Genomic DNA, 26,900 nt, shown 5'->3' with positions numbered 1-26,900 from the left:
TTCTATTATGATTTGATTTATATCTACAACCTCTCTCCATGTCTATAAATGTATTGATAAATGATTTGTTTCGTAATAATTCATTTTATTTATTTATTTATTTATTTATTTTTCATGTTCTCCGTAAAACGGTTATTCACCAATACATTATGGAGAAGATTACAAATTAGACAAAAAGTATAGCAAAACACATAAAAAGGTCAGTTTCACTACTTTGTGACATACGTCAGAAGATAATTGTTTATATAATCTTTTGTTTTGTATAAATTTTTGAATGCACATTCCTTTCTTACAAATTTAATTTTCTTATTCCTTATTATGCTGTCTCAGTAGAGGGAAAGTCACAAGCAGGAAATACATAATTGGTTTTATTTTGGCTATATAATACCTACTTATGTAAAAACTGAAATAAATTTAAACTGTCATTTCCCGAAAATAAATAAATAAATAACATAAAAACATTTAAAACAATCTTAAGCAAATCAGTGTGTAAAATGTATGAAAATAAAAATTGAAAGAATGAAAATGATATAAATGTGCATCATGAAATTATATTAAAAAAAAAATATATATATACCTATACTATATATAGGTGGGAAATATATATATATAGTGGGAAAATTTATTAATTAAAATGTCAAATTGTAATATTTAATCATTCCAAATAATATTAATAACTACCGACATTATCTGAATGTATAATATTTAACAAAGAAAATGGAAATAATCTTGGTAGTTCTTAGTTGATATATGGTTAAATTTGACCAAAGGAAGAGTCGTATTAGCTCAGTAGTCAGATCAAAGCCCCAGCGAAGCTTGGGTTCTGGGTCCAATTTCTGGATGCGACCAAATCTTTTCCTGATTCTGTTTCACGGTTTTCGTTTGATAATTGTTAATATCATCTTTTTTTTTATAATTCCGATTTTATGTCCGGGTTAAATCTTCCCCATAGGAAAAACTAAACCCTTCCACACACTTTTCCACAAATGATCATCTAGTCAATCAACATTATGCAAGTGCATTATATAAGCAAAATAAATACAAAAAAATACAAGAACAACACGTCAACTCACCAGAGATCAAATGGGAAAATAATTCACCGACTCCAGATATTTTCATATCAGAGGGTTCGGCTCGTTAGAACTCTTAACAGGACCTATCAATACTATTGATCCCTCAACATAAATATTTAAAAAATCTTTCGTTACCCTACATGTATTTAAAATGACTGATTTTTGCATTTTTATATATAAATTTTTTGATAGATCTAATACGCTTAAATTTTTAATGAGAGAGCTAGGTATAATGCAAGTAGCCGAAATAACAAATGGTAATGTTTTTATAGTCTGAGAATGCCAAATTCTTTTTATCACATTTTCTTCAATGATAACATTTTTACTAGCTAGATATATTCTTTTAATTGTTATTTTTTACCGTTTAGCATTTCATCTGTCTGTAAATTTGTTCTTTACGTTCCGTTTCCGGCTCAAGGCCGTTTTGGATACTACATTTTTATCCCGAGAGAGTTCACATAAGCGTGGTTCCTCTAGCAAATCGAAATAATCAACATTATGGTACCTACCAGCCTTCAGAAAGTTTAAAAAAAAAATAATAATTTGTACCCTAAGAATGCTTGAGTAAAGCGAAACTGGTCGTTTATATAAATTATTAAAAACTGGTGGTTTTAAAACAAAAAGTATTTTATTTTATTTTATTAAATATATCAAACCACACAGTGATTGCTTTTTACAATAATAATAATAATAAAAACAATATTGTCGTTGAGTTTGTGACGTTTCTTTGAACAATTCCATATTTTATGTTAAAAAAAAAGTGTTTCATAAATATTCATGGTATATAAGTAGGTAGGTATTTAAGTATCTACTGACAAATCTAATAATTTCGGAGGAATTTTAGTTTTGGTTTATTACCTAAATACGAGAAAATTAGAAACTTACTTTTTTGGAAATGATGTTATGATTTTATTTCTATACATTACTTTGTTACACACTCCTTATTGAAGTCTAAATATGCTAAGTAGGTACTTTATAATCATATAAAATAAAATAAAATATAAAATTTACTTTAAAACCTTTTTAATTACAGCTTCATAATTTAAAAATCAATTTGATTGAACAGGTGTTGTCTTACTTACTTCTTGGGCAGAAATTCGGACAGTTCATAAAATTAGTGATGGCCGTAAAAGTATTAATATTGGCGATTTTTTATAATATTACGTGTATTGGTATATTTTATAGAATTCTGGTGATGTAGATGGGTATTCAACAATTTTCTCAAGGGCGATTAAAGTTCGGAAAACGAATTATACACGGTGTCCGGAAACTCGTAGTACAAGCGGGAAACTGGAGAATCTACACCACATGGGGAACCCAAAAAAACATAAAGTTTTTTGATTTGAGCATATTCAAAAAAAAAAAAAACCAAAAAAAAATATTTTTCGTCTATTTTAGGGTTAAAGTTTTTTCTGGTGTTTAGGGTTGAATAACAGATGTTTTAACCCTGCAGAGCAGAAATATTTTATGATTACACCGGGTTAAATGAAGGGTGATTTCAAAATAATGCTTCAAATCCGAGTTTCTTCATTTGTTTTACTTTCAAATAGTTTTAATTAGTTGGGTACTTTGATCTTCAGTAATAATTTATAAGAATTTGATTAAAAAAAAAATAAAAATAAAAAAAATCAACTTCAAACTCGATTTACTCGATAACGAAAGCTCAAATAAAAAAAAATATACTACAAAATCGACTCCAAATGTGATGTAGATTCACCAGTTTCCCGCTTGTACTACGAGTTTCCGGACACCCTGTATAAACCTACATACTCAACTCGCACTCGTACACAAAACAAATACTAAACATAGACTAACTAAACCTTTCAAAGATCCTCAATCAATTCTAACCCTTTAGGCTAAGGACTCACGGAGCGATTTTCACCCGCGTCCGCCGCGGTTGCGGGCCCGCAGCCTTTGTAGAATGCAGATATTTATGTAAAAAATTAAAGCACATTTCACGACGCGTTTTACGCCCGCGGCGTGTGCGATTGTTTGCGGGTCCCGCTGCAACGGCGGTCATCTTGTACAGGCGGGCGCGGGTCGCGGTCCCGCAGCCGCGGCGAGTTGCACCCGCGCGCTCTGCGATCGGTTGCCGGGCGACCACAGTGGGCCGTCTTGCTTACCGCCCGTCTTGCGATAATCAACCGCCAAGATTGCGAGCGATAACCGCAACCGCGATGGCTGCGTAACCGCACAAAACTCCGGTCTCGTGAGTTTTGAAAATAAAACTCCATTCCGCCATCGCAGCGGGCTCGGGTAAAAATCGCTGCGTGAGTCCTTAGCCTTACTATGTCTTAATTAGAAGTAAACTTGAATATGGAAGCACTATTTGGAATCCACATTATTGAAAGTATGAAAACATTATAGAATCGGTTCAAAAAAATTTTTAGACTATTATCTTTCAAATGTGGACTACATGACCATCTTAGATCGTACGACGCACGTCGTGAATACTTTAAGATTAAATATGATTTAAATATAAAATGATACGTTAATGTTAGCTCAGAGGGTTGGAGCTGGCAACACGGTATCACAACCTCATACATAAGCTCACATTTTAAATGGAGGGAGGAGATAGAGAGAGAGATAGAGGAGATAGAGAGAGAGATAGATCCGAGTTTTTTGTGGTTTGTGACATAACCACGAAAGTCTTTTTGTCTGGCTTGTGAGCTCACAGCCAGGCCCCGCTACTTTTGCCGGCCGGAGGAATCCCGCCGCCCCCCCCCGAGCAGGCGCTCGCGCCCCCAACTGCCTTTTTCAAGGCAACACTTTTCACGCAAAAAACACTCAACCAACGCAGATCCACGCTGGCCCCCGCAAACCGCCCGCAAGCACCCGAGACGTGCTCCCTTTTTAAAAGGAGGCACCGACTACCACCAATCAAGATGTTCCCGACGAGGATGCTCCCCGCTGACCACGAGGACTCCCCGGTCGTGGTACCGCCCGGCGCCCATCAAATTGCGCTGCGTAAGAAGACCGGGACCGTGCGCTATACGGTCCCCGCACCACAGCCCCGCCCCGAGGACCCAAGGACCCGGAGACCATCCACCACCACGACTGCCACCACGCCCGATGAAACGGAGATGACGGAGCCCGTAGCAGGCCCCTCTAGGGCAGCAGGACCCAGTCCTGCCCCCACGCGCCCCCCGATAGGCCCAGCGTCGGCCTACGTGGCGCCCCCGAGACCGCAGCAGCCGATGGAGACGGCTGCCCCCCAGGATGGAGGCTGGACGAGGCCGTCCAACCCCGTGAAGAGGCCCATGTCCCCACGGGGACCACAACCGCTCCAGTGTGGCAACCGATTTAATGAGTTGCCCGAGGTAAGCGAAGGCGCCGGCGCGCCGCGTATAAAGCGTGCCAATACTAATAATAATTTCTCTCCCGCAGGTACCGGCAGGAGAGACCGCGTTCCCCCGGTTGTGATGACCCTGGGGAACATGACGCACGCGCAGATCACAGCTGCGGTGCAAGGACATCTGGGGGCTGGTAAGCATTTTACTTTCAGGTATAACAGGGGCGGCACGGCCAACATCTTCGTGCGCACGATGGAGGACCATCGCGCCCTCACCAATGGACTGCGGGCGGAGGCTCGCGGCTTCCATACATTCACGGCCGAAGCAGAAAAGATGAAAAAGGCCGTCATCAAGGGCCTGCCGCTCGTCGAAGTGGAAGACATCGCGGCGGATCTGGAGTCGCAGGGATTCCCAGCTGTGAAGGTGGTCAAGATGACAGCCTCAATCGAGTATCCCTTATACTTAGCACACTTCAACAAGGAAGTTAACATGGGACAGCTGCGCGCGGCCGTCAAATACCTGTGCCACTGCCGCATTCGCCTCCAGAAGCACAGGAGCAACCATTTACAGCACGGCACCCAGTGCTACAGGTGCCAAGACTTCGGGCATGGGTCCCGGAACTGCTCGCACACAGCAAGGTGCGTAAAATGCTTACTGGAGCATGCTTCGGCAGAATGCCCCAAGAAGACGAGAGATGAGCCCGCCGCATGCTGCAACTGCTCAGGCCCGCATCCCGCCAACTACAGAGGCTGCCCCAAGCGGGTAGCGTACGTCGCCTCAATACAGCAGCGACCTGCCAGAAGGGCCCAACGACCGCCGGCAGAACAGAACCCGAGCAGGCCACCTCCTCAGCCGAGGACGGATGGACGCACATGGGCCAACGTAGCCGGAGGCACCGCCCCCGCCCAAGAGCAGCGCGAGACCGCGCCGCCCCCACAACCCCGCCCACAGCAGGAGCCCGTGCGCGCGTCCACCTCTTCTGAAGATAACCTGGACTTGATGGCCCTACTCCAAGGCCTCCTGAGGATGCGATCACAGCTCGCCCGCTGCGCAACAAGAGCAGACAAGCTCGTCATCCTGATTGAGCTCCTAGACACCCTCGATGCCTAATACCGAGACGGTGAAAGTCCTCGTATGGAACGCATTTAGCGTGCGCAACAAGACAGACGAACTGCTCGCTTTGGCAAACGAATTACACACCGACATTATTCTCCTATCAGAATCTCACTTGAATCCAAGCGTACCGCTGAGAGTGCAAGGTTTCGAGATTTATCGTGACGATCGACAAGGAAGATCAGGCGGAGGAACCGCAATATTCGTTCGGCAATCTATGACGTCCACAAGAATACCTACTCCGAAGTTGAAGCACGCTGAAGCCACGATTATCGAAGTCACCATAGAGGGTAGAGCGCATACCATCATCTCCGTATACTGCACCCAAAGTAACCTAGTGAGAGAAGATCTCAATAAATTGCTCAATCTGGGACCGATTGTTGTGATGGGAGGCGACTTGAACGCCAAACACAACTATTGGAATAACTACAGAGGAAATGCGAACGGAAATACGCTCTTTACACACATGCAGACAAATACCTATTCGATAATGGCGCCCGACAGACCTACGTACTACTCGCAACGATCTAGATATCCGAGTACACTGGACATAGTACTCGAGAAAAATGTCAAGACAATATCTCCACTGCGCACACTAGACGAACTGTCTTCGGACCACCTGCCCGTGAGCTTTACTATAGGCGGCACAACTTCAAGGACCCCCAGAAAACAGCGCAATTACAAGGATGCGAACTGGGAAGGATTCAAAAAAGAAGTCAACGAACGAATTCATCTCACTTCGGGAACTCTGCGCACGCCACAAGAAATCGACGCAGCTACAAGCACTCTCACAGAGATTCTTCAAACAGCACAAGATACACACATTCCTCTCAAAGAAATACACCCATACACGATCAAGCTTCCCGAGTACGTTCTATCGCTCATCAAGGAGAAAAATCGCCTGCGACGCATGTTTCACCGCACACGCGACGAATATTTCAAGACAGCGTATAACTGCCTGCAGAGGGAAATCAAGACCGAAATCGCAGAACTCAAGCGCGAACTTTGGGACAAAAAAGTCGCATCACTCACGCCGAAGGATAATTCCCTATGGAAAATGGCAAGCGCGCTGCGACATAAAGACTTCACAATCCCCCCGCTACAGAAATTGAACGGCCCCGGGACGGCGCTTTCGCTACAAGAAAAAGCTGAAACACTCGCCGACGGGTTCGAGAGAGCCTACGCCGCTACAGACGGCCTTTCCGACCCGGCTACAGACCGGATCGTAGAAGACTCTCTACGAGACTTGAGGGAAGCAGAGCAAACAAACGCTGAAGATATTCACTTTGCTACGCCAAGCGAGATTGCAGTCACAATCAGGCGATTGAGAACAAACAAGGCGCCGGGAAGCGATCAAATTCATAACATTTTACTCAAACATCTCCCTCAAAAAGCCATCATCTACACAACAAAATTGTTCAATGCCTGCCTCATGACCGGGCATTTCCCCCAGATTTGGAAATCGGCGACCGTGCTGCCTTTCGCAAAGCCGAATAAAGATAGAACGCAGCCGACAAGTTACCGGCCGATTAGCCTATTATCTACGCTGAGCAAGGTATTTGAACAAATTATACTCAACAGGCTTGTACCACACCACGACGACAACAAAACGTTGCCAGACGAGCAGTTCGGCTTCAGAAAGAGGCACTCCACGACCCATCAACTCACCAGAGTAGCGGAATTTATCGCAAGAAAATTTAACGAACATCGCTTCACCGCCGCTGCGCTCATCGACCTAGAGAAGGCATTCGACACAGTATGGATTGACGGGCTCGTGCATAAACTGCACCGCACTAACACGCCCATATACCTAACGAGACTGATACAGGAATACCTAAAGAATAGATCGTTCAGAGTGTTCATAAGGAACGTGCTATCTTCAATGCGTGAGATTCCAAAAGGCGTGCCGCAAGGAAGTTTACTTGGACCATTTCTCTTCATTCTGTTTACCTTCGACATCCCCCGAGACGAGAGATGCAATCTGTCTATCTACGCTGATGACGTCAAACTATACGTTTCCTCGCTGAAAGCGAATATGGCCGCTATTTACCTACAGAGGGCGCTCGATGCGCTCGTAGAATACTACAAAAAATGGCGCCTGAAACTGAACGAGGCGAAAACTGAAGCCATCATGTTCACGAGAAAACGTGTAAACAGAACACCTGACTTTAACATCGAAATGGGAGGACACAGCATAGAATGGAAAGATGAAGTGACATATCTGGGCCTGACCATGGACTCCCGCCTCAACTGGAAATCTCACCAAGCGAAGATACACACGCGCACGCGACAAGCGATCGGCATGATGAAGCCAATTTTCAATAGACGGAGTCCGCTACTTCCCAAAACCAAACTCCTCGTCTACTACTCGCTCATTCGTCCAGTACTCTCTTATGCGATTCCCGTATGGAGCAGCATCTCACACTCAGACCACAAGAATCTACAGACACTTCAAAATCTCTGCATTAAAATCACATACAACACAAGACTCAGAACAAACTTGAAGAGATTACACGAACGAGAACAAATTCCAACTCTATACGAATTCACACACAGACTGACTGAACGCTTTTACAAATCACTCACACTTAGTAAAAATCAACTTATACGAGACATAGGACAATACAATGCTCCGAGCGACTTGACATTCAGATACACACATAGACTACCGAAACACATCCTCATGGACCATGACCACATATGGCACATACCAGAATTAGACGCGGACGAATAGCGAGCAGTAGGTATTTCCTGAACTCCCGACTCCCTTCCTAAATATATAACGTTTATATATCTATTTATATATTTATATAATATTTTATAATTTGTATGTATATGTATGTTTATTTTCTATTTTCCCATAAGTATATATTTACATAAAAACAGACACACACACACACATCTCAAAAATGCAGGACATCATATACCGATGTTACTGAAGGCCGCAAACGTTTCAAGTTGACGTTCGGCCGCTCCTTCCTGGGTAAGGTTTTCTGCGATTTTCCTTACTCCCAACGGCAAATGCGGAAGGATTCCAACAAAAGGGCGCAGCCAAAATTTCCTCCCCCTTCCCAACACAACACAAACAGACACGTATGTAGTATATGGCCGCTGTAGGTCGCTGCTGGTGCTGATGCTGGATGATGATACATGCAATTTTAGTAGGGTTTTTAGGTAACAAATTTTTTCCCTACCGAGAAAATACAAGGCCTCTAAGTCTATAAAAGCCAGGTAATATTTGAATAAACCCATATGAGGTAAAAATTGTGAGGCGCATATGACGCCGTTCTATTTGTATAAAGAACATTAACTTTAAATTCAGTAAATTTAAATGATTCACCACTTCATGGAATATAAGAATCTAGAAAATGAAAAAAAAAAAAAAAACAACCTCAAATAACACATCTGCCCTGATGATGGACACTGCAATGCTGTCCGAAACGTTGGCTAAAGAAGGAGTTAGCGCAACACGGCATAACACCCCAAAAACAAATCATAAAAAAAAAAAAAACTTTAAGATTAATACACTTAAAATAAGAAGGCAATTGACTGACCTAATATGTTTGCATAAAATTATCGACGGCCATCTTGATACCTCATTATGTCTTAGCAATATTGAAATAAATGTCCCCAATTCCCATTGTTTAAGACACCATAGCATTTTTCACCTGAATATTTTCAAAAATAATATCGCCTATTTTAGCCCTCTGACCCAAATGTGTAGACTGTACAATAAAATTGAGTGTGCTAGATATAAAGTAGATTTTTTTGTCGATAATTTGTATGGATTCAGAAAAAAAACTGCTATTGTTGAATAATATGTTGCACTGATTAATATTATGTGTTACTTGCGGCTCTTACTTTTCTGTAATATTTGTATTTCATATTTATTTTTTAAATTTTTATTTTTATTTGTTTTATATTTTAATCTTTATTTAGGTATATGAGAATTAATGTGCCTTTGTATGTGTATTTGTATTTTAACTGAGTTTTTATAACTGGATTGATCTCACGTAAGTGAGATCGTCTGTAAAAACCCAGCATAAATAAATAAATAGACGTTTTCGCCAAAGTTTGTAAATGTTTTATTATTTTTACGGATTCTATTTCCGTTACCTTACATTTCACTTATACTTTATGTTTCCACCAATAGCAGATTCGATACAAATACTAGAAGTCGGGATTTATTTTCGGTGCAGAAATTTTGGAAATAACTACCATATTATGTACTCCTCATTGCCTAGAATACTAAATGAGGGTAAAAATTATTCCGAGTAAGTGCGCTTCTTAAACTTACTCTTATTTATAAATTTATTCTCTTATTTATTAAACTTCTCTACAATTAAATAAAATACAAAGGATTGTTGCTGGGGCGATTCGGTTGTGTATAAATTTAAAAAAAACTTATAGTATTAATAATAAATGTTTGTAATTTTTACATAGAAGCCTGTATATATTTTTATAAGGCGTTAATAAATAAATAAATATGATCACGGAATGGAAGTAACGAATTCTATGGTTTTTTCAATGTTCGTCCAAATTTAAGTAAGCACTGTAGATTTTCCACTATTACTAACCTAAAACTAATTACGAAATCAGTCTTTTTTTAATTGAATACAATGGGAACTAATTGTGAAATCAGATTTTATTTAATTGAATACAATGATAACTTATTACGAAAACAGACTTTGTTTAATTGAATACGATGATAACTAATTACGAAAACAGACTTTGTTTAATTGATTACAATGACAACTAATTATCAACTCACATTTTGTTTTATTGAATATGATGATAACTAATTACAAAATCAGACTTTGTTTAATTGAATACAATGGAAAAAACTCACAACCTTTCGATATAAATAATCGATTAAAATATACCCAGGTTCGACAGCTGTGTTTAACTGACTAAATACCTAAATTAAAAATGTGCCAGGTAAAAATATATTACAAATATTATATAATACGTATAAGTATGAAAAACCCATCAAATTCGTGGGGACAAAAAAGCAATGTACAAACTTTGGTGAAAATGCTCAATACAACCATAGCTAAGATTTAAATCACAAAAAATATTCTTTAAAGACTTAACCTATAATAAAGACTTTTATAATCAATATGTTATCTAAAGCATTAAAAACTGCCAAATTATTCACCAACGAATAAACTGTCCAAAAATATTAATCTTTGACACCGTCCTTTGATTTTACTCCGATGACCTTCATTAATAATATTTTTTTCATTAATAGGTGTACATTTAATTGTCTTTAAAATATTAAAATTTTATTTAAAAGGTTTTTTAATGTCTTGGAAACTGATAATTCATATATTACTGTGCGTTAGTAAAATATTTCTGAAACCATTATTACCTTCAAATGGGTGTTATTAGTTTGCGCATATTTATTATAATTCAGTCTTCTTCTGACATTCCTTCATCGAGATAAAAGAAAAATCCCTCAGAAATATTCAATGATGTCAAAAGAATTAGCACCCAAGATTTAAAGATTAATTACTCATTTCATTCAAAATGATTTAGATACCTCCTCCCAGACTAGGAATAGCTGCTTATTTAGAAAGCAAATCAAAATATTACATTGAACTATCGTAGGATGTTTTTTTTAGTTTCACATGGCCTAAATCTTAACAAAAATATCCGTTACTTCCTGACAAGTTTATCCTCTCCTTTTCATTTTTTATATGAAGAAAAGTTATTTTTTAATAGTGCCTTAAATTGTGAACACAAACTCTACTTTCTTTTGGCCAGTACATAAATTCGCCTTCTTCAAGGCAAATGTATGCATTATTAAAGTGGGGTATTTATAACTGCCTTCAAAAAGGCACGATCTTATTCATTGGCTTTAGACAAAATCAAAATAGTGCTTGGTACAAAATTACAGTTTCCATCGTATATTTAATAATCATTCAACACGAAAAATGAAGTTTCATAAAGAGTGATCCAGTGGTACTAAACGGTAGTAGTAAAATTCGTAGGTTATTATTTCGGCTATAAATTATGTATTTAACAGTCAAAGCGGCCGACACAATTACATAATATTATATCTTCGAGCCACCATGGAGCCAGTGGTGTGGCGTGAAATTCCATGGGCACTAAGAAAGACGAAACCAACATATTTACAGCCGTTCTATTAATGCTGAAGATAGTAACCTCCACGCATCGATATATAAAATGACCCCGAAGAACCCCTCTCCCAAATTTAGTGTTTACAAGATGTTAAGGGACGTACTTGACTTACTTTAACCAGTGATTCCTGACACTCTTTGGAGTAAAAAATGTCAATTAAATTTTTGAAAAATTCTCAAAAAATCATAAGAAATTAGACAGCTATGTCCGATATGAGGGGCTGGACGGTTACTCGACTAAGCGACCAGTGACGACATGTGAAAGATTTAAAAAAAAAAAAAATTTTTGAAAAAAATCATAGGAGACTTAAATTTCATTTAAATTTTTTTAATAATTTTTACAATTTAAATAATTTCTGGAATCACTGGTTAAACAAAGTACGTCTCTTAACACCCTGCATATAGCACAGTGGAAAAATTATACCGCCGCGATGTTATATGGCCGCGATGGGCTGAAACCGGTAACGATCCAAAATAAAAAAGTGTAAAAAAAAAACAAAAAATTTAAAAATATATTCTATAATTCAGCAGACACAGTTCCCCATAATACCTCGCATGATAAGCAAGATGTGCCATGGACTATCATATATATGGATATTGATTTTCCGGTCAACATCGATTACTCCCCTCCGTTTTGAGTTACCAGTTTCTAGTTTTTGACTAAGCGTGTATTTTATTCAGCATAATATTTGTCGGTATACGTTGCAAGAAAACAAACCACAGCGAATATTATGACTACCTCAGTTTTTCTTGCTGTCCAAGGTAGCATGGATAACTGATATTTTTTTGATCTTCCTAATGGTTCACTTTCACTTCCAATTCTTAATTTTTTGATTGTTCATTAGATCTTTTGCAATAAATGATGTTAACTACTTTTTGTAAATTTGCTTCTCTTAATACCTGTATTTGCGAAAATTAAAGTAAATTTATAATAAATTATCTAAACGTGTACGCATTCACGTCAGCTTAACTTATTGACGGAATTGAAGAAAAATCATTTTGTTTTTACTTTTAGAAGGGCAGGACCCCCGACAGTAAAAACAAAGTGCCCAAGAGGTTGTGACGCCACTGCATGTAACTCAATGTAAGTTTTATGAGGAGCACGGTATATCTTTCTAATTATAAAACCGAACACAGTAACACCGTTTTCAGAAGTAATCACCAATTTCTTAAAAGTTAATCCAAATTTAACGGAACTTCTGACTCTTATCAATTTATAGTCTCCGCCTTTTCAACTTCATCACTGATTGCAACAGCAGAACTATTTCATTCTGACACTAGTATTATTTGTTTATCAAGATAGATCACATGTTCATTTAATTGGTTTGTTAATGATATTTATGGACACCAGACACCCGTTGGACATTTACATTAGTATAAAGAAGTAAATTACATAAATCTAGATGAACACTTTGAATAATGATTTAAAAAATTGACAATGATGGTACATACAATATTAGATACAATATCACATAGTAAATTAATAAATAAACTTGAAAAATCGGTAGTGCGGGAAACGCACTTAACTTTTTAAAAGCCACCTAAATGTACGCAAGCAACATGTTAAAATAAATGACATACTTAGCGACCATTGCTCAACTAACTACTTCCACAAGGAAGCATATTAGGACCGTCTTTGTTCCTGTTGTACATTAACGACTAATGCAACATCAGCACGGGTAAGAGGCCTCAGCACGGGGAAGCCACCCAGTGAGGCCAACATTACTGGATTTTTCTATAAAATCTAAAATATTGTACCATAATATTTTTTTTTTAAATATTCAGGGGAAAATTGTTAGTTTCGCCGATGACACTGTTTGTCTTACTGTTTGAAAAACAATAAAGAATTCCTCTAAAACATTGCTCGTTATCTAGTAATTGTGTCGAGTGTTAAGTGATTTAAAAACATTATAATAAGTACCCCTCTCGTATGTACGTAAATTATGTGACTGGAGCTGTATTTGGCGATTCAACAAAGGACAACAACTGTAAGTACATTGATTAAATATATCTGATCCTGAATTTCTGAACCCTTAGTTAAAAATACCAAGCGGGCAATATTAGTCACTGAGATGTTAGTACAATACAATGCAGAAAGACTTTTAAATATTTTTTTAATAATGGAATGTAATGTTGTGTTTCCTTCCCCATGAGTCACAGTAAACCATTAACAAATGTAACCATTGCTAAATTAATTCACGTGCATTTTGATATCATGACAATTAAGAAAACTAACCGCAAGTTGTCATTTGTAATAATTTTAATGGTATAATAATTTATGTTTTAATTAGAAGTCAAACAGCAATACCACGTGGAGCGACTAATTTTCCCTGCTAAATACCAAAAGAAAGAGAAAGAGCCATTTTTTTACTTGCTGCGTATTTTTTCCCTTTGAAACTCAATTACTTTAATAAAATTACTAATGTTTGAGACTAATTAACTTTTTTAACATTTTTTATTACGCCTTATCCAGATGTTGACGTAAAATAAATATGATTTTTTCCTTTGGACCTGATTTACAATCAGTCACGTAGGCCGAAAGTTTGTCACTACCTATAATACCTACGCCACAAATTATTCATAAAAAAGCCTACAGGCAATATACCTACAGTTAAAGAGCAACCTTTTTCAGTCGGCCAGCTAACCCATAAAATATTTTTACTCTCAAATCATTAAAAAATACTAATTTCGGTTGTCATTCTGTCTGTAACTTTAATACATTGAACTCTCGAAGTATGATTTGTTTTGTCGTTTTCAATATTGTAACTGTTTGTAGGAACAAGTCGGACACGCGATAAAGTGGGTACCAATTAAATTAATTCTATATATTAAATGTGTATTTCTTTTGTTTAAATGTTTGAAAGATGTCGTAATTTTTAACTTTATAAACGGTGTTATTTGAAAGAGATATTTTCGATCGTCTCTAAAACTGAGAATGTTTGTTTTAGAAAGGCAATGATCCGTACTCAAATTATTTAATTATTATTTTGTTTAAAAAAAAAAAATCCACATCTTACAAATTTTGGTTACAATTATAATCTCTAGTTGAAATACCAAAGTTCTGTAAATATTCGTGCACATCAGTATAATAAAAATTAAATAATAAAAATATTCCTTTGAATTTTGAAATAATGAAAGGGGTAACATATCAGAAAATATATCATAATTGCCACCTCTTCAATATTTTTTCCGCATCATACCCACTAGATTATATTTAGGAAAAAATTTGAATGAATAGAACCAAAAGAAATAACAAAATGGATAATATGTATCCCCTGTATTCGTATTGTTATTTGTGCAGGCTTACAATCAATCTTTAAATTGTTGGCAAATCTGCAGAGAAAATTTAATGTCTGTTATAGCTTAAACAAACCACAGAACTACCGCTGTGACGTGATTAATTCATGGAAGCGATATATTCATGGTTTTCTGAGATAAAGAGACGCCATTAACATGTGAGACACATTGGATCCTTATGTTATGGATGAATAATTTATCGATGGAACCATCCCGTTTTGGAATGAATGAGTAAGGATGTCCGTGCGCTACACTTTTGGCATATCAATTGATAATAGTTGTCTATCAGTGATATATAATACATTAGTTGAACTAGGAAATACACTACAGATATGACGAAATCAAACAATTCTTTCACAGGAATACAACGCTGTACTACGTATTTTTCCTCTTTTTTCTTTTTGACACCTCGTGAGAGCACCAAATGTTTGTAGCCAGTGACTACTAGTTATTGAATATAGTGTCCCCAATAATCGGGTTATGTGTCGAGGTTGAAGGGATTGGGAAGGGAAGGAGATGAGGTAGAAGCCAAAAAGATAAATAACTTTTATAGAAATTTTTCCTTTTTTATTCCATACAATAATATTTTTCCGTGGATGAATATTTTTTTTTTCCATGCAAACAATTCAACTTTTGTACCTGAAAACTACATCAAAACATTTAAATTTCGAAGTCATAAAGGGGGCAAAATGCGTTAACTTCTAGGGGTGATTCTATGATAGTACAAGTAAAAAAGATAAAAACTTTTTTCGTAATTCCGACGCTTAAAGGTAGTTTTTAGGTTAAAAGGTTGATTTTTTTGTAAAAATAAATATTCTTCTGTGAAAAGGTATTTTTATATGGGAAAAAAACATTGGAATTTCTACAAAAGTTATTTTTCTTTTTACTTCTACCATCTCGTAGAACCACCTCCCGAAGTTAGCGCACTTTACCCGGGACACCCTGTATAATCAAAATAATCGCGGTACTGACGTAAAATAAATATAATTTTTACGTAACACTATTTGATTACGTAGAATTTATTTATTTATTTGAAAACATGATTTTTCACAGTTTCAGTTCTCTCGTATGACAGCAGAATTGTTTTTAAGAGGAAGCTACAAGCCAAAAATGTGTATATTCTAGGTATACCTTATATTGTAGGTATAGGCATTAAAATTGCTTGACAAACGGAGTCTAGGAACGTTCGATATCAAGCACAAAACTGGTTTTTATTTATTTTGTAAATAAATAATATAGGAAAACCTTCAATTTATCTAAAGCATATTTTTGGTATTGATAATGTACACCAATTCGTTATAAAGATTAATCAAAATAGTGATTTAGTATTAAGCTTCGACTTAACCTTTAAAATTAAAGACTTTTTCGTTACCTATAATTCCAGTACTCTCTGATGACAACAAAAAAGTCGTTTATTTAAAGGATAAGGACAATACCGTCTTCGCAAAACCGTAATCGCCCTATGGATTCTTATTTAAGGATCCACGATCAGGAACGTCATCGTTTATTCCAATGGTTTTGTAAGTTGTCAAACAAAATTATAAAGACAAAGACTCAGAAAAGAACAAGATTCAAAAAGCTACATAACTACAATACATATAATAATTTTCATTTCACCCAAAAAGGCAAGTAGACATATAAAATAAATAACAATCGATAATATCAATAACGTCAAATAATGTGCCGCGAATTTCTAATGATTTAACGTCACTTCGATCGTCATTACCACAGGATGACAGGATCCCACCGGTACCTATTGTTTTACAGACAAATCATTGAAGGATCGTTGAATGAGGATTACGATTGATTATCCGTCTACGTAACACGAATATCGAATACGTGAAATACTGAACGTCCGTCATCATTTAATTTTTCCAGTGCGTCATTCGACTCTACGCAGCTTTGATGATTATATTACTAAATCTTCCGGTTTTCTGAAAATCGTAATCCCACTATAAAGATAAGAAGGTTATTACTAATCTATGATCAGTTTAATTTTTATTAAATAGACGATATTATACGTCGTTGAAGCAAAAACCCGTCTGCCAAATTACCAATTATACCTTTCCTTGAAAAACTAACGATCCTACTAATAAACGCGTTTTAAATTTTACACAGCTGATAAAAAAAACCATTTACCCTACATTAAGGGTTGCTTATCAGTTGCGTAAAATTTAAAACACGTTTATTAGCAAGGCCATAAATTTTTATAAAAATATATTTATACTATGAAATAAAATATTTATATAATCGTCATATTTTAAATACTTACATAGTCATCTGTGTCCTAATACAATCCTCAATGAATTATTTAAAAAAAAATATAAATCAATCACATATTTTCACAAATTTAAATTTAATTTGTCTAATATTATTTCTTTTGGTAATTTGACAAATATCTTCAACGCTTCGTACTTCAAAGACTTTTGATTCTGTATTTCTTTTTCTGAAGGGTAGTCTTATTTCATTTATTTTCCTAGTTTCATGTGTTTGTTTATAATGCAGGTTTTCATTTTTTCTTGCAAACCCAATTAATGTATGTCATTGTAATTATTTTTTAGAATAAAAATAAAGTTTTTTAAATCGAAATGATTTGATTGAAAACATCGATTTACCGTTAGTTAAAAATAGGTTAAACGTTATTAGTGAATGACAAATATTTTAATAATTTATTGATTCATTCACAGGTGTTTTATTTCAAATATATTTACTAACCACGAAGTTTTCTACGAAAAACTAACATTATTAGATGTAAATTTCCAGTTCTGAAGAAATAAGTGTATTGTAGTTATTTTTGAATTAGGACATTGATTTTGTGAAAGTTCACATTTATCTATAAATTAAATTTGTACATATACATACAAGTAGAATCAATTGGAACATATACATACATACAAGTTGAATCAATTAGGTGCTGTGAGCTTTGATTTTGACGTTTCTTTCTTCGCAGAAAATTTTCCAAGGGTTTTCACGGCAAACAATAAAATAAATATGTGGCCAATGTTAGAGGCGTTGTCCCGGAAAGATAGAGATCCTTGATACCGTTTTTTTGTGTCTTGTTCTGTTTCATGTTTCTTTTAGATTTATTAGTGTTACCTTCTTCTTCAATGATATGTAACACTGATAGGTATAACCTTCAAAAGTTATCCCATTCAAATTGATTAAAATAACATTTTCAATTGTTTTCTTGAGGATCGTCACATTTTTATTTGTCGTATTCTGACCCTTTGATCACAGATTTCTAGACCTTAGATCACAGATTCCTAGACCTTACATAACAGATTCCTAGATCTTAGATCATAGATTCATAGACCTTAGATCACAGATTCCTATTCTTTAGATTACAGATTTCTAGACCTTAGATCACAGATTTCTAGATCTTAGATCACAGATTAAAATTATGGACGTTCCGAGTCAACATGTCTCGGATAGTTTTTTGTTAACATTTTCATGTGTGATATTAAAAAAATATTTGCTATAACTATCAATGTTTATTTCACATACAAACAATGCAAAGATAATTTTATCCAGTTTCTAAAATGATATTTCTTTTAACGACACCTTTAATAATGAGCAATATATAGCATATTTTAGTTACCTGGGGAGCATTTCGAAATTCCGTGAAAGTCACCATGTCGTTGGGACTTTTGCTGGTAAAATTATTTTAAAACCTGAAGGGTTAAGGTGTGCTAATAATTTATTAATCGCCATGATACCTACACATTACACATATAAGAACCTATAAAATATCGTAATATTTAAAAACAAAGTCAATGTTTTCTAAAATTTAAATATTAACGAGTAGATATGTAATTTTTTTAAATGATATGTTACCTATCATAAATAACTTCAATAGTCCATCAATAGTTAGCCAAAACAAATGCCCCAAAAGACATTAACGGACCTCTCGTTGGACTTTGCACGGTAACTTTATACTTTCTTAAAAGTGCTTTGCGGTTCGGGCGTGGCGCTCCCATTTGACAGTTTAATGTTTACGGATCCGCATAAAAAGTGACCCATTCATCTCATAAATAAAAAAATTACAACTAGAATAACAACTTTAAGATGGCCACCTGAGACTGATGAGGCAGCATCAATTAAATACCTTTTTTATGTGCTCGTAGTTGGTGGACTTAGCAATGCATGAATCTCGTATATGTACATTGAGGAACATAGATAGAGCCAGCATTGGAGTTCGAAGTATGGGCCACTTACATCGGTTCATTGTCTGCTGTGAGGTATCACCGGCTTCAGTTGGTTACAAGCACTCGCCGGGCACAAGTCCCTGGCGATAACTTGAAATGCCAACAAAAACGCTGAAATATTGTACAAGTCGTACTGTAAAGGAAAGGGAAGCAATGGTTTAAAACCTTTCATCGTAGATAAGGTTTTACAATATTCAGCAGTCGTTTAAGTTGGCTTTTTGGCTTGAAGTTAGCGCGCCGTTAACCCAAACGTTACGTGCGGGAGGAAGGCCACTCCGTTTGTTTAGTTCGTTCGCGATCGGAGGGATTCGGGCGACATCGACAGCCGCCGCCACACTCCCCTTCCTACTTCCCGCACGGGAACAATATTTTACAATGATTTTGCAAGGAATATAAACTCTATATACCTCAATGTAAGGGTATTAGAAATCACCGTGTTTGTGAGTCGAAGGCCCAGGGATACAAGCTGGCACAGTTCCGTACTGAGTATTGATATGTTTGGGAATATTACTAAAGTGACAGTAGCTATCTGTTATTACGATTAATATTAAACGAATTTGTGTAGTTATGTTGATTAACTACAAATCGCTTTGAGCATCAGTACTAATGTACTAATGTAAAAAATAATTCCATTTGATACTTCCACAGTGATTGATACTCTCATTAACGCCATTGCGAAATAACACGATAAGAATAATCTTTTTTATTTCCCTTGTTCTATCGAGACGGGGACCATTCTCTTACAATATTATTATTTTAAGTATTCATTTATATATTTTACCTTATTATTGTTACAGGAAGGTACAAAAGGCAGCTATATGACGTAAAGTAAATATGAGGAAATTTTCTCTATTTCTTAACCCCTTGTATATTTTATTAAAGCAAATGGCAGTATAACATTTATTTTAGTCTTTAATGTCGTACTGTTTTTATTTTTTCACAAAAACGGCAGTAATACTAGGCAATAAGACAGGGTTCCGAGTATCTTAAACAAAAACACAGTATATTAAGGCAAATATAGTGTCTTTGCTTATTGATTTATTTACTAACGTATTTGGACATACACAGTACATTATGAAAAAGTATTAAGATATATTATATTACGAACGGTTAAAATTCATGTTATGCTGCGTATTCGCGTTTCGGCTTGCAGATGTATCCGTACCTTAACATAGATCCTAAACAATATCTTGGTAATTTCGCTTGGTGTGAGAACGGTTCACAATGTATGTTAACTGAAGAATATATATTATAAGCAATATGTTATGATAAAAAATGTGTGGAGAAATAATTCGACAAGCATGTCTTACAATATTTTCAAATTTGAAATTTGAAATTAATGAACTTATTACATATATAACACGAGGAACTAAAATACCACGAATGTCGTCAGGGAAATAATCCTTTTATCAAATTGTGTGTTTAAGTAATTTAGTACTTTACTAGTCCTTTATTTTACTTATACAGAGTCATTTTATTCGTCCACGCCGATAGTATCCAAAGATTCAAAAAAATTTAGAATTAGTTCTTAGTTGATTAAGAAACACTCACCCGCAGTCCCCTCTTACCCGCGAAAGCCCAACGATGCTAGGTGTGTGGTGACGTTTATAAATTTAATTTTAATCAAAGTTTTATTTGTTTCATTCTTCACCTTCCTAACAAAAACAAAATTACCTATTTATATCCATCGAGTACACCATAAAAACTAGGGTCCCGAAATAAAATAATTTTCCTGTAAATACTTGAAGTTTGTTGCATCCATCACTTTGTTCATGTGAATAACCGGCAAACAAATGAAGAAAAAAAAAACCCAAAAAATTATCTGCGTTTTGTGTCATTGCTTTATTGTTAAATTTAGATTAGTGCCTTCTTTAGTCATTGATATTCAAAATATAATCCTCAGAAAAAGATATTGACAAAGTTTTCGGACTTATAAAAAAACTAAGGAAAACACAAAGGATTCGTCACGCCATCTTAAACGGTCTGAAAATTAAATTCTTTAAAAAAATATGTTTGAGTTCCGCACAAGAGACCTAACTGCTCTTAACCATCTAGAGCCAGTGAGTATATGGCATCTCCAATTGGGACATGTTGTAAGGCTGAAGGTAGTGGAGAGTGGACTGAGATGGGAAAAAAGACGATGAAGCACCTGGCTATTCAGATCCGGTCACCAGGGCAACACTGAAAGTATGTACCACTCTGGAACGAGCCGCAAACATACCATATATTAATAAACAAATTGTGAAATATTACAAATTGAATTTATAAAAATTCTCGAAAAAAAAATTCGAAAAGCGGTCAACCGATATCGCCGAAATATTCGAGTTTGATTGTATTAGTATTAGAAGAAGTCGGGGGCGCCCGAGAAAAAAAATCTAAATTGCGAGTCAGCTACCCTAATAGCTAAGCTAATTTTTTTCCCATTTATAAGGACGGGTTGTTTCAGAGAATTTGAACAATTCTTCAAATTTCAAAGTTTATATTTAAGTTCCATGAAAGTTCTTTTCATTACTTGAATGTTATTATTTCAGTTCTGTCAAGTAACTGGGCTGTAATGATATAATAACCGAACTTGAATAGGACTTTCACTGAACCCGAAAATGAACGTTGAAATTTGATGAATTATTCAAATTCTATAGAACAACCCATGCTAAAAGCTTTATATGTACCATACCTAACGTAGGCGATATATCACGCTATACGCATCATGGCTTGGTCTATTTCAGCATATCGTTAGCCATACAATACATACATACCAATGGGAATGTGTGGTATATAGCGCGCTTATAGTATTGTCTGTCACAGGCTATATCGTACATTCATGATTATTTCCAATACCTTCATATTATAATGCGATTAATAAAATATCACCACACGGCGTATGGCACCATTACCTATAATTTGTCACACTAATTAATTATATTGTCGTATTTTTAAAAGGTACGTACTGGTAAACTGAATGAACAGTTAAATGGGATTTTTTTGCATTAAACGTTTCAAATGATTTCAAATTATAAATTAACTATTGGTAGGTACCTACACGGAGAAATATTGCTAATTTATTAAGAATCTCTTTAAATTATTCCTAAACCTAAGTTTCCTGATATGTATTTTCACGATGTCGGAACACGTGTCCATAAAAATCCTTACATTTTGGATATGGACATTATATATTATCAAGACAAACACACCAGCATGCATGATACGTGTGCCGATATTATTACTAATTTGCTAAAAGTTTATAAGGAAATGGACTGCAATCCCGTTTTTAACTGGGTTAGCAATAATTTGATGAGGTCCTAATTAAGTCATTTTTCTCCGTGTACCTAGACCAGATTTGGGCAAACTTTTTAAGGAAAGGGCCAGATAAAATAAAAAATTATCTAGGCGGGCCGGAAAATCGCGTCGTGACTGTCCGAACTACACTGATGAACATTGAACGATTGAACACTGACCTTGACAACAGAGGAAACGAACATGGTAGCGCCCGATTCGTCCCGAACTTAGCCGAGCAACACACGCATTGCACTTCACATCGCCATGCATTCGCCATGCTACCGATCTGCAAAGCGCGAGGTTGTGTGCAAACTAATATTAGATGCAATAATACCGTACTTAAAACACAATGAGAAGGAAACCGTTAAGTATTCTATTCTATCTACGTAGAAAATACATTTTGTTCAATTGGTAAATTGTGGTAGGGTTATTCAAAACAATGTCGCGGGCCGGATTGACTATCCTGGCGGGCCGGACTTGGCCCGCGGGCCGTACTTTGCCCATCACTGACCTAGACCTACAGTACTATGCAATTATAATGAATTAGTTCAGGGTCATTATAATTGTCTATCTATACTTTCATAAATAAATTCGTGCTAGATATAGGAAATCATACACTTAAAACAAAGAAATATTACTTCGACTTCATCGTTCAACTAGTTTTACCTCTAAGCATCCTCACGAGTCTCAAAAATAATTTTTTTATGTACATGGAACAAAACACCATAACAAATTTTTTAATTATCGTACTTTGGCTAGTAAAATAATATTCCATAGCTTAAGACCCCGTAGTAATCGTTCAAAGATGGTATGAAAAGGAGGGTGACCGGATAAATCATCAAAATAATAATTCGTCACATCTTTAAAAAGTTATATAAAGTCATGGAAAGTGATGAAACAAAAACTTTATTAACTGGGTTAAGTATTTAGGTTAGGTTTAAATTTTATTTTTTTTCATCGTTTCTAATGACTTTATATCACTTTTTAAAAGTGTGTTGAATTGTCACTGTGTTGATTTATCATGGAACTGAAAAGGAGATATGTAAATATGAATGATAGAAGGAGAGCGCCAATATTAAAAAAACGATAATAATTAAGTGAAAATGATGAAAATATTTAATAAAACACGACTCATTTTAAATATAGCAAAAACCTCTCGACGAATGCTTTAGTTGCATTTAAAGATACACTGTGAATTTTTTCATGGCTATAACATATTGAATATTATAACAACGTGTTTTTTTGTATTTTTTTTCTATCGAGGGAATTTCATATAAATAACGTTTCGGCACAACAAATGTATGGATATTATCTTCAAAACTAACTTCTTTTTTTTAAATTAAAAACTTAAATAGTTAATTAAAAACTAAAATAGAGAAATTTGCTATAAATCTGTAGAAATCGGGTATGCGGGGGCCAGAGTTTGTGATCAACATTATTTTACTATCATGCAATAGTTCCGTTACGCACATCGACATAATGCACATTGTTATACCTTCAAATATCTGTCGACCTTAGTTAGAACTCACCGTACGATTTATTCGTAAACAAAGATTTTTACGAATATATTTTTTTATTTTTTTATATATACAATAATATTATTATTGGGTTTATAAAAACAGTTTATTTTTAAACAAGTTCTGCTGTGTAATTATTATTACGCGTGACAGCTGTTTCGCCCTCTGAAGGCATTATCAAACTGTGGGTAGCCCACTTACAGACGATAAATTTATATTATTTCTAGGTAGGTATTTTAATTTCATTTACTGATTTCTTAATTGATTTCTAAGTAAAATATCAAAAATTATTAATGGTTATTACCCCAGCAAAGTTTCCCCAATTAGTGTAATGTTTAAATTTGACTGAATGTCTTTATGTTAGTTATTCCCAAACGATGACTCATAGGGTTATTTTAATAGCATAATTAAGTACTTCATAGTGCACTCATATTTGCATTAGGTTTGAAGATATCTAGTAGGGGTGAACGAATTATATTTGTTTGTTCATTAATTAGAATAGCTTTTGGATTATTAGAGTTTTTGTTAATTTCTAACTGCTCTAAAAGATTCAGTTTACGGCCTTTATTTTGTATGTGTAACGGAGTTGGTTTATTATTATCATTAAGTGAGTGATTTTCATCTAGGAGATGTTTGGCAAATTGAGATTGTATTTTATTATTATTTTTAAAAGATCTTATATGTTCTTTAAACCTAGTGTTAAAGGACCGGCCCGTTTGTCCAACATAAACAGCGTTGCATTCGTCACACTGGAGTTTATAAATGCCACTATTTTGTAATTTGAGTACCTTACTTTTTGAGTTTTTAAGAGATGATCCTAAGTTGTTATTTGTGCGGAAGGCAATATCTAAACCACACTTTTTGAGGACTTTGGCAATTTTATTAGATGTCTGTCCGATGAATTCTAAACACCCGAATTTATTATTCGTCTTATTATTAGTCGTTGGGTAAATTAATTTAAGGTTATTTTTGTGTTTGTTATTATTAATTATTTTTTCAATGTCTCTACCCTTGAAGCCATTATTTTTAGCAATAGTTAGGATTGTATTTTTTTCCTTCTCGTATGCTTTCTTGTCAAGTGGGATATTAGTAAGCCTATGTACCATTGAGTGGTAGGCAGATAATTTATGTGACCATGGGTGTAAAGATTTATAATTAATGGTCGTATCTGTAAACGTAGGCTTACGGAAAATTTCAAACGTATGTTTATTATTTTCTCTACCGATAGTTAGGTCTAAAAAATTAATTTTATTATTACACTCTCTTTCAGAAACAGCTGTCACGCGTAATAATAATTACACAGCAGAACTTGTTTAAAAATAAACTGTTTTTATAAACCCAATAATAATATTATTGTATATATAAAAAAAAGTGGGTGTGTCAAGCCTACGCAAGACAGAAGTGAAACTTCTAGTATTCCTCTCTCTCTATTTTCATTTCATCATCTCTATTTTCTCTCTTAGGTTAGTTTGAAAATTAGAGGTTAAATAATTCAACGACGAAGCATGGATTTGCTTTTTCTAATATTTTCTTATAGATGAATGACGTTCGATTAATGTATAGTTCCAAAAATTTTCAATTTATTCACAAGTATACAATATTACATAAATAACAATATTACAATTAAAAATTACAAAGAAATTACAATGACAATTTACCAATCATGTGCCATTTTCATTGTCAATTTCATGAATATCATTTCCTAATGTCGTGATAATTGGGTTATGGTAACTAAAGTGCGAGATATATACATGAGCACTTAAATCCTTAATGAATCGTGCAAAAACTGCATCGATTGTTGTCCCGTGTCGGGAGAGAACGTTCGTGAGCGGCTCCCCCACCTCAACAAGCGCATATGGTGAGAGAGGGACAGTGAACGGTGAGCGGTGGTGGGGGTACCCGCATTTTCGTGTCGATCCTGACTCGGTTTTACTCCGTCCCCGAATTACGCGCCTAAAGAAGTTTCACTTCAAAATAAAAAAATAAAATGGAGTTCTACAAATTAAACTTAATAACAATAAATTTACGAATATAGTTGATCCTTTATTCTGAATACATAAACGAATAGACACGATGTTTTAAAGCCAATCTCACCGTCACTGTTCACTTATTATGATCATGAGCTCTTATTTGATGAGCACGGACCTCAAACATGTGATATTTACCTGGATCCTGCACCGGAAAATGGTGTTAAGTATGTTTGTTTGAGAAGACGTAGTTAGACGGAGTTATGAGTATGAGGATGTTAAGTGTTTTTACCTGCCAAGTACTTCGTGGAAGACCAGGTAAGCACGACCATCCCTGTGTGGTGGTAAACATGCAGAAATGTTATGTGGCTGTTTTTCTTCCTGAATACGAAGAATACCTGCAAATAAGAGTTTAAAAAATAATTATATTTGATGAGGTCATATTGGAGAAACGTAATCGTAAAGCACAAAGTTTAAAAATGAATAATTGTCTCATTATTCTTTTGTTTTGTCTTGTTTATTGCAGGTCTCGTGGAGGGTGGAACAATCTATATAATACAGAGAATATAAAGTAAAAATAAACATATTGTAAAAAAAATATTTCATACAAAAGAAAAAAATTTATAATCATAGTAAAAAAATTAAAATTAAGTTAAACTTTTAGACTTCTGTGACATCAGGAATTGGCTCCATCTCTTGTAAATGGGACCCTGCCAGAAGTGGGGTGCTGCCATCACAAGAGCATTTTCTTATTAGGGCTAGGGATCCGGGAACGAACCCTTCTCGGACCAAGGGCTCTTTCCTGGATTCCAAGCCCTTCTTCGACCATCTCAGTGGCACTGCAGTACCATAATCGGTACGCGTTGTTGTATTGTATTCGGTACGCGTTGTTGTATCGGACTTCCAATCTTTTTTGAGATGCAGTATTGTAGTTGGTCCACAGATCTACGGTATACTCGTACAAGCTGGTGCAGTATGTGTTAAAAAGTTGCCTTTTTGCATCTAGGCTACACTTG

At 35.5% G+C, this 26,900-nt stretch overlaps 1 protein-coding gene across 1 annotated transcript in view; it reads right to left on the bottom strand.

Moving 5' to 3' along the window:
- The window catches only part of LOC149426715 (very long chain fatty acid elongase 7-like), a 58,014-nt gene that overhangs the window by 10,790 nt on the left and 20,324 nt on the right, over positions 1-26,900 (bottom strand). Inside the window, exon 4 of the mRNA XM_089633022.1 lies at positions 26,177-26,282. Within this exon, the coding sequence (XP_089489148.1) occupies positions 26,177-26,282 (106 nt within the window). The remainder of the gene's footprint in view (positions 1-26,176; positions 26,283-26,900) is intronic.

This window comes from Hesperophylax consimilis, chromosome 1 (genome assembly GCF_061612785.1).
Source record: "Hesperophylax consimilis isolate HC1 chromosome 1, BYU_Hcon_1.0, whole genome shotgun sequence".
NCBI lineage: Eukaryota > Metazoa > Arthropoda > Insecta > Trichoptera > Limnephilidae > Hesperophylax > Hesperophylax consimilis.
The sequence above is the reverse complement of the archived record's forward strand: the minus strand, read 5'-3'. Positions and strand labels throughout refer to the sequence as shown.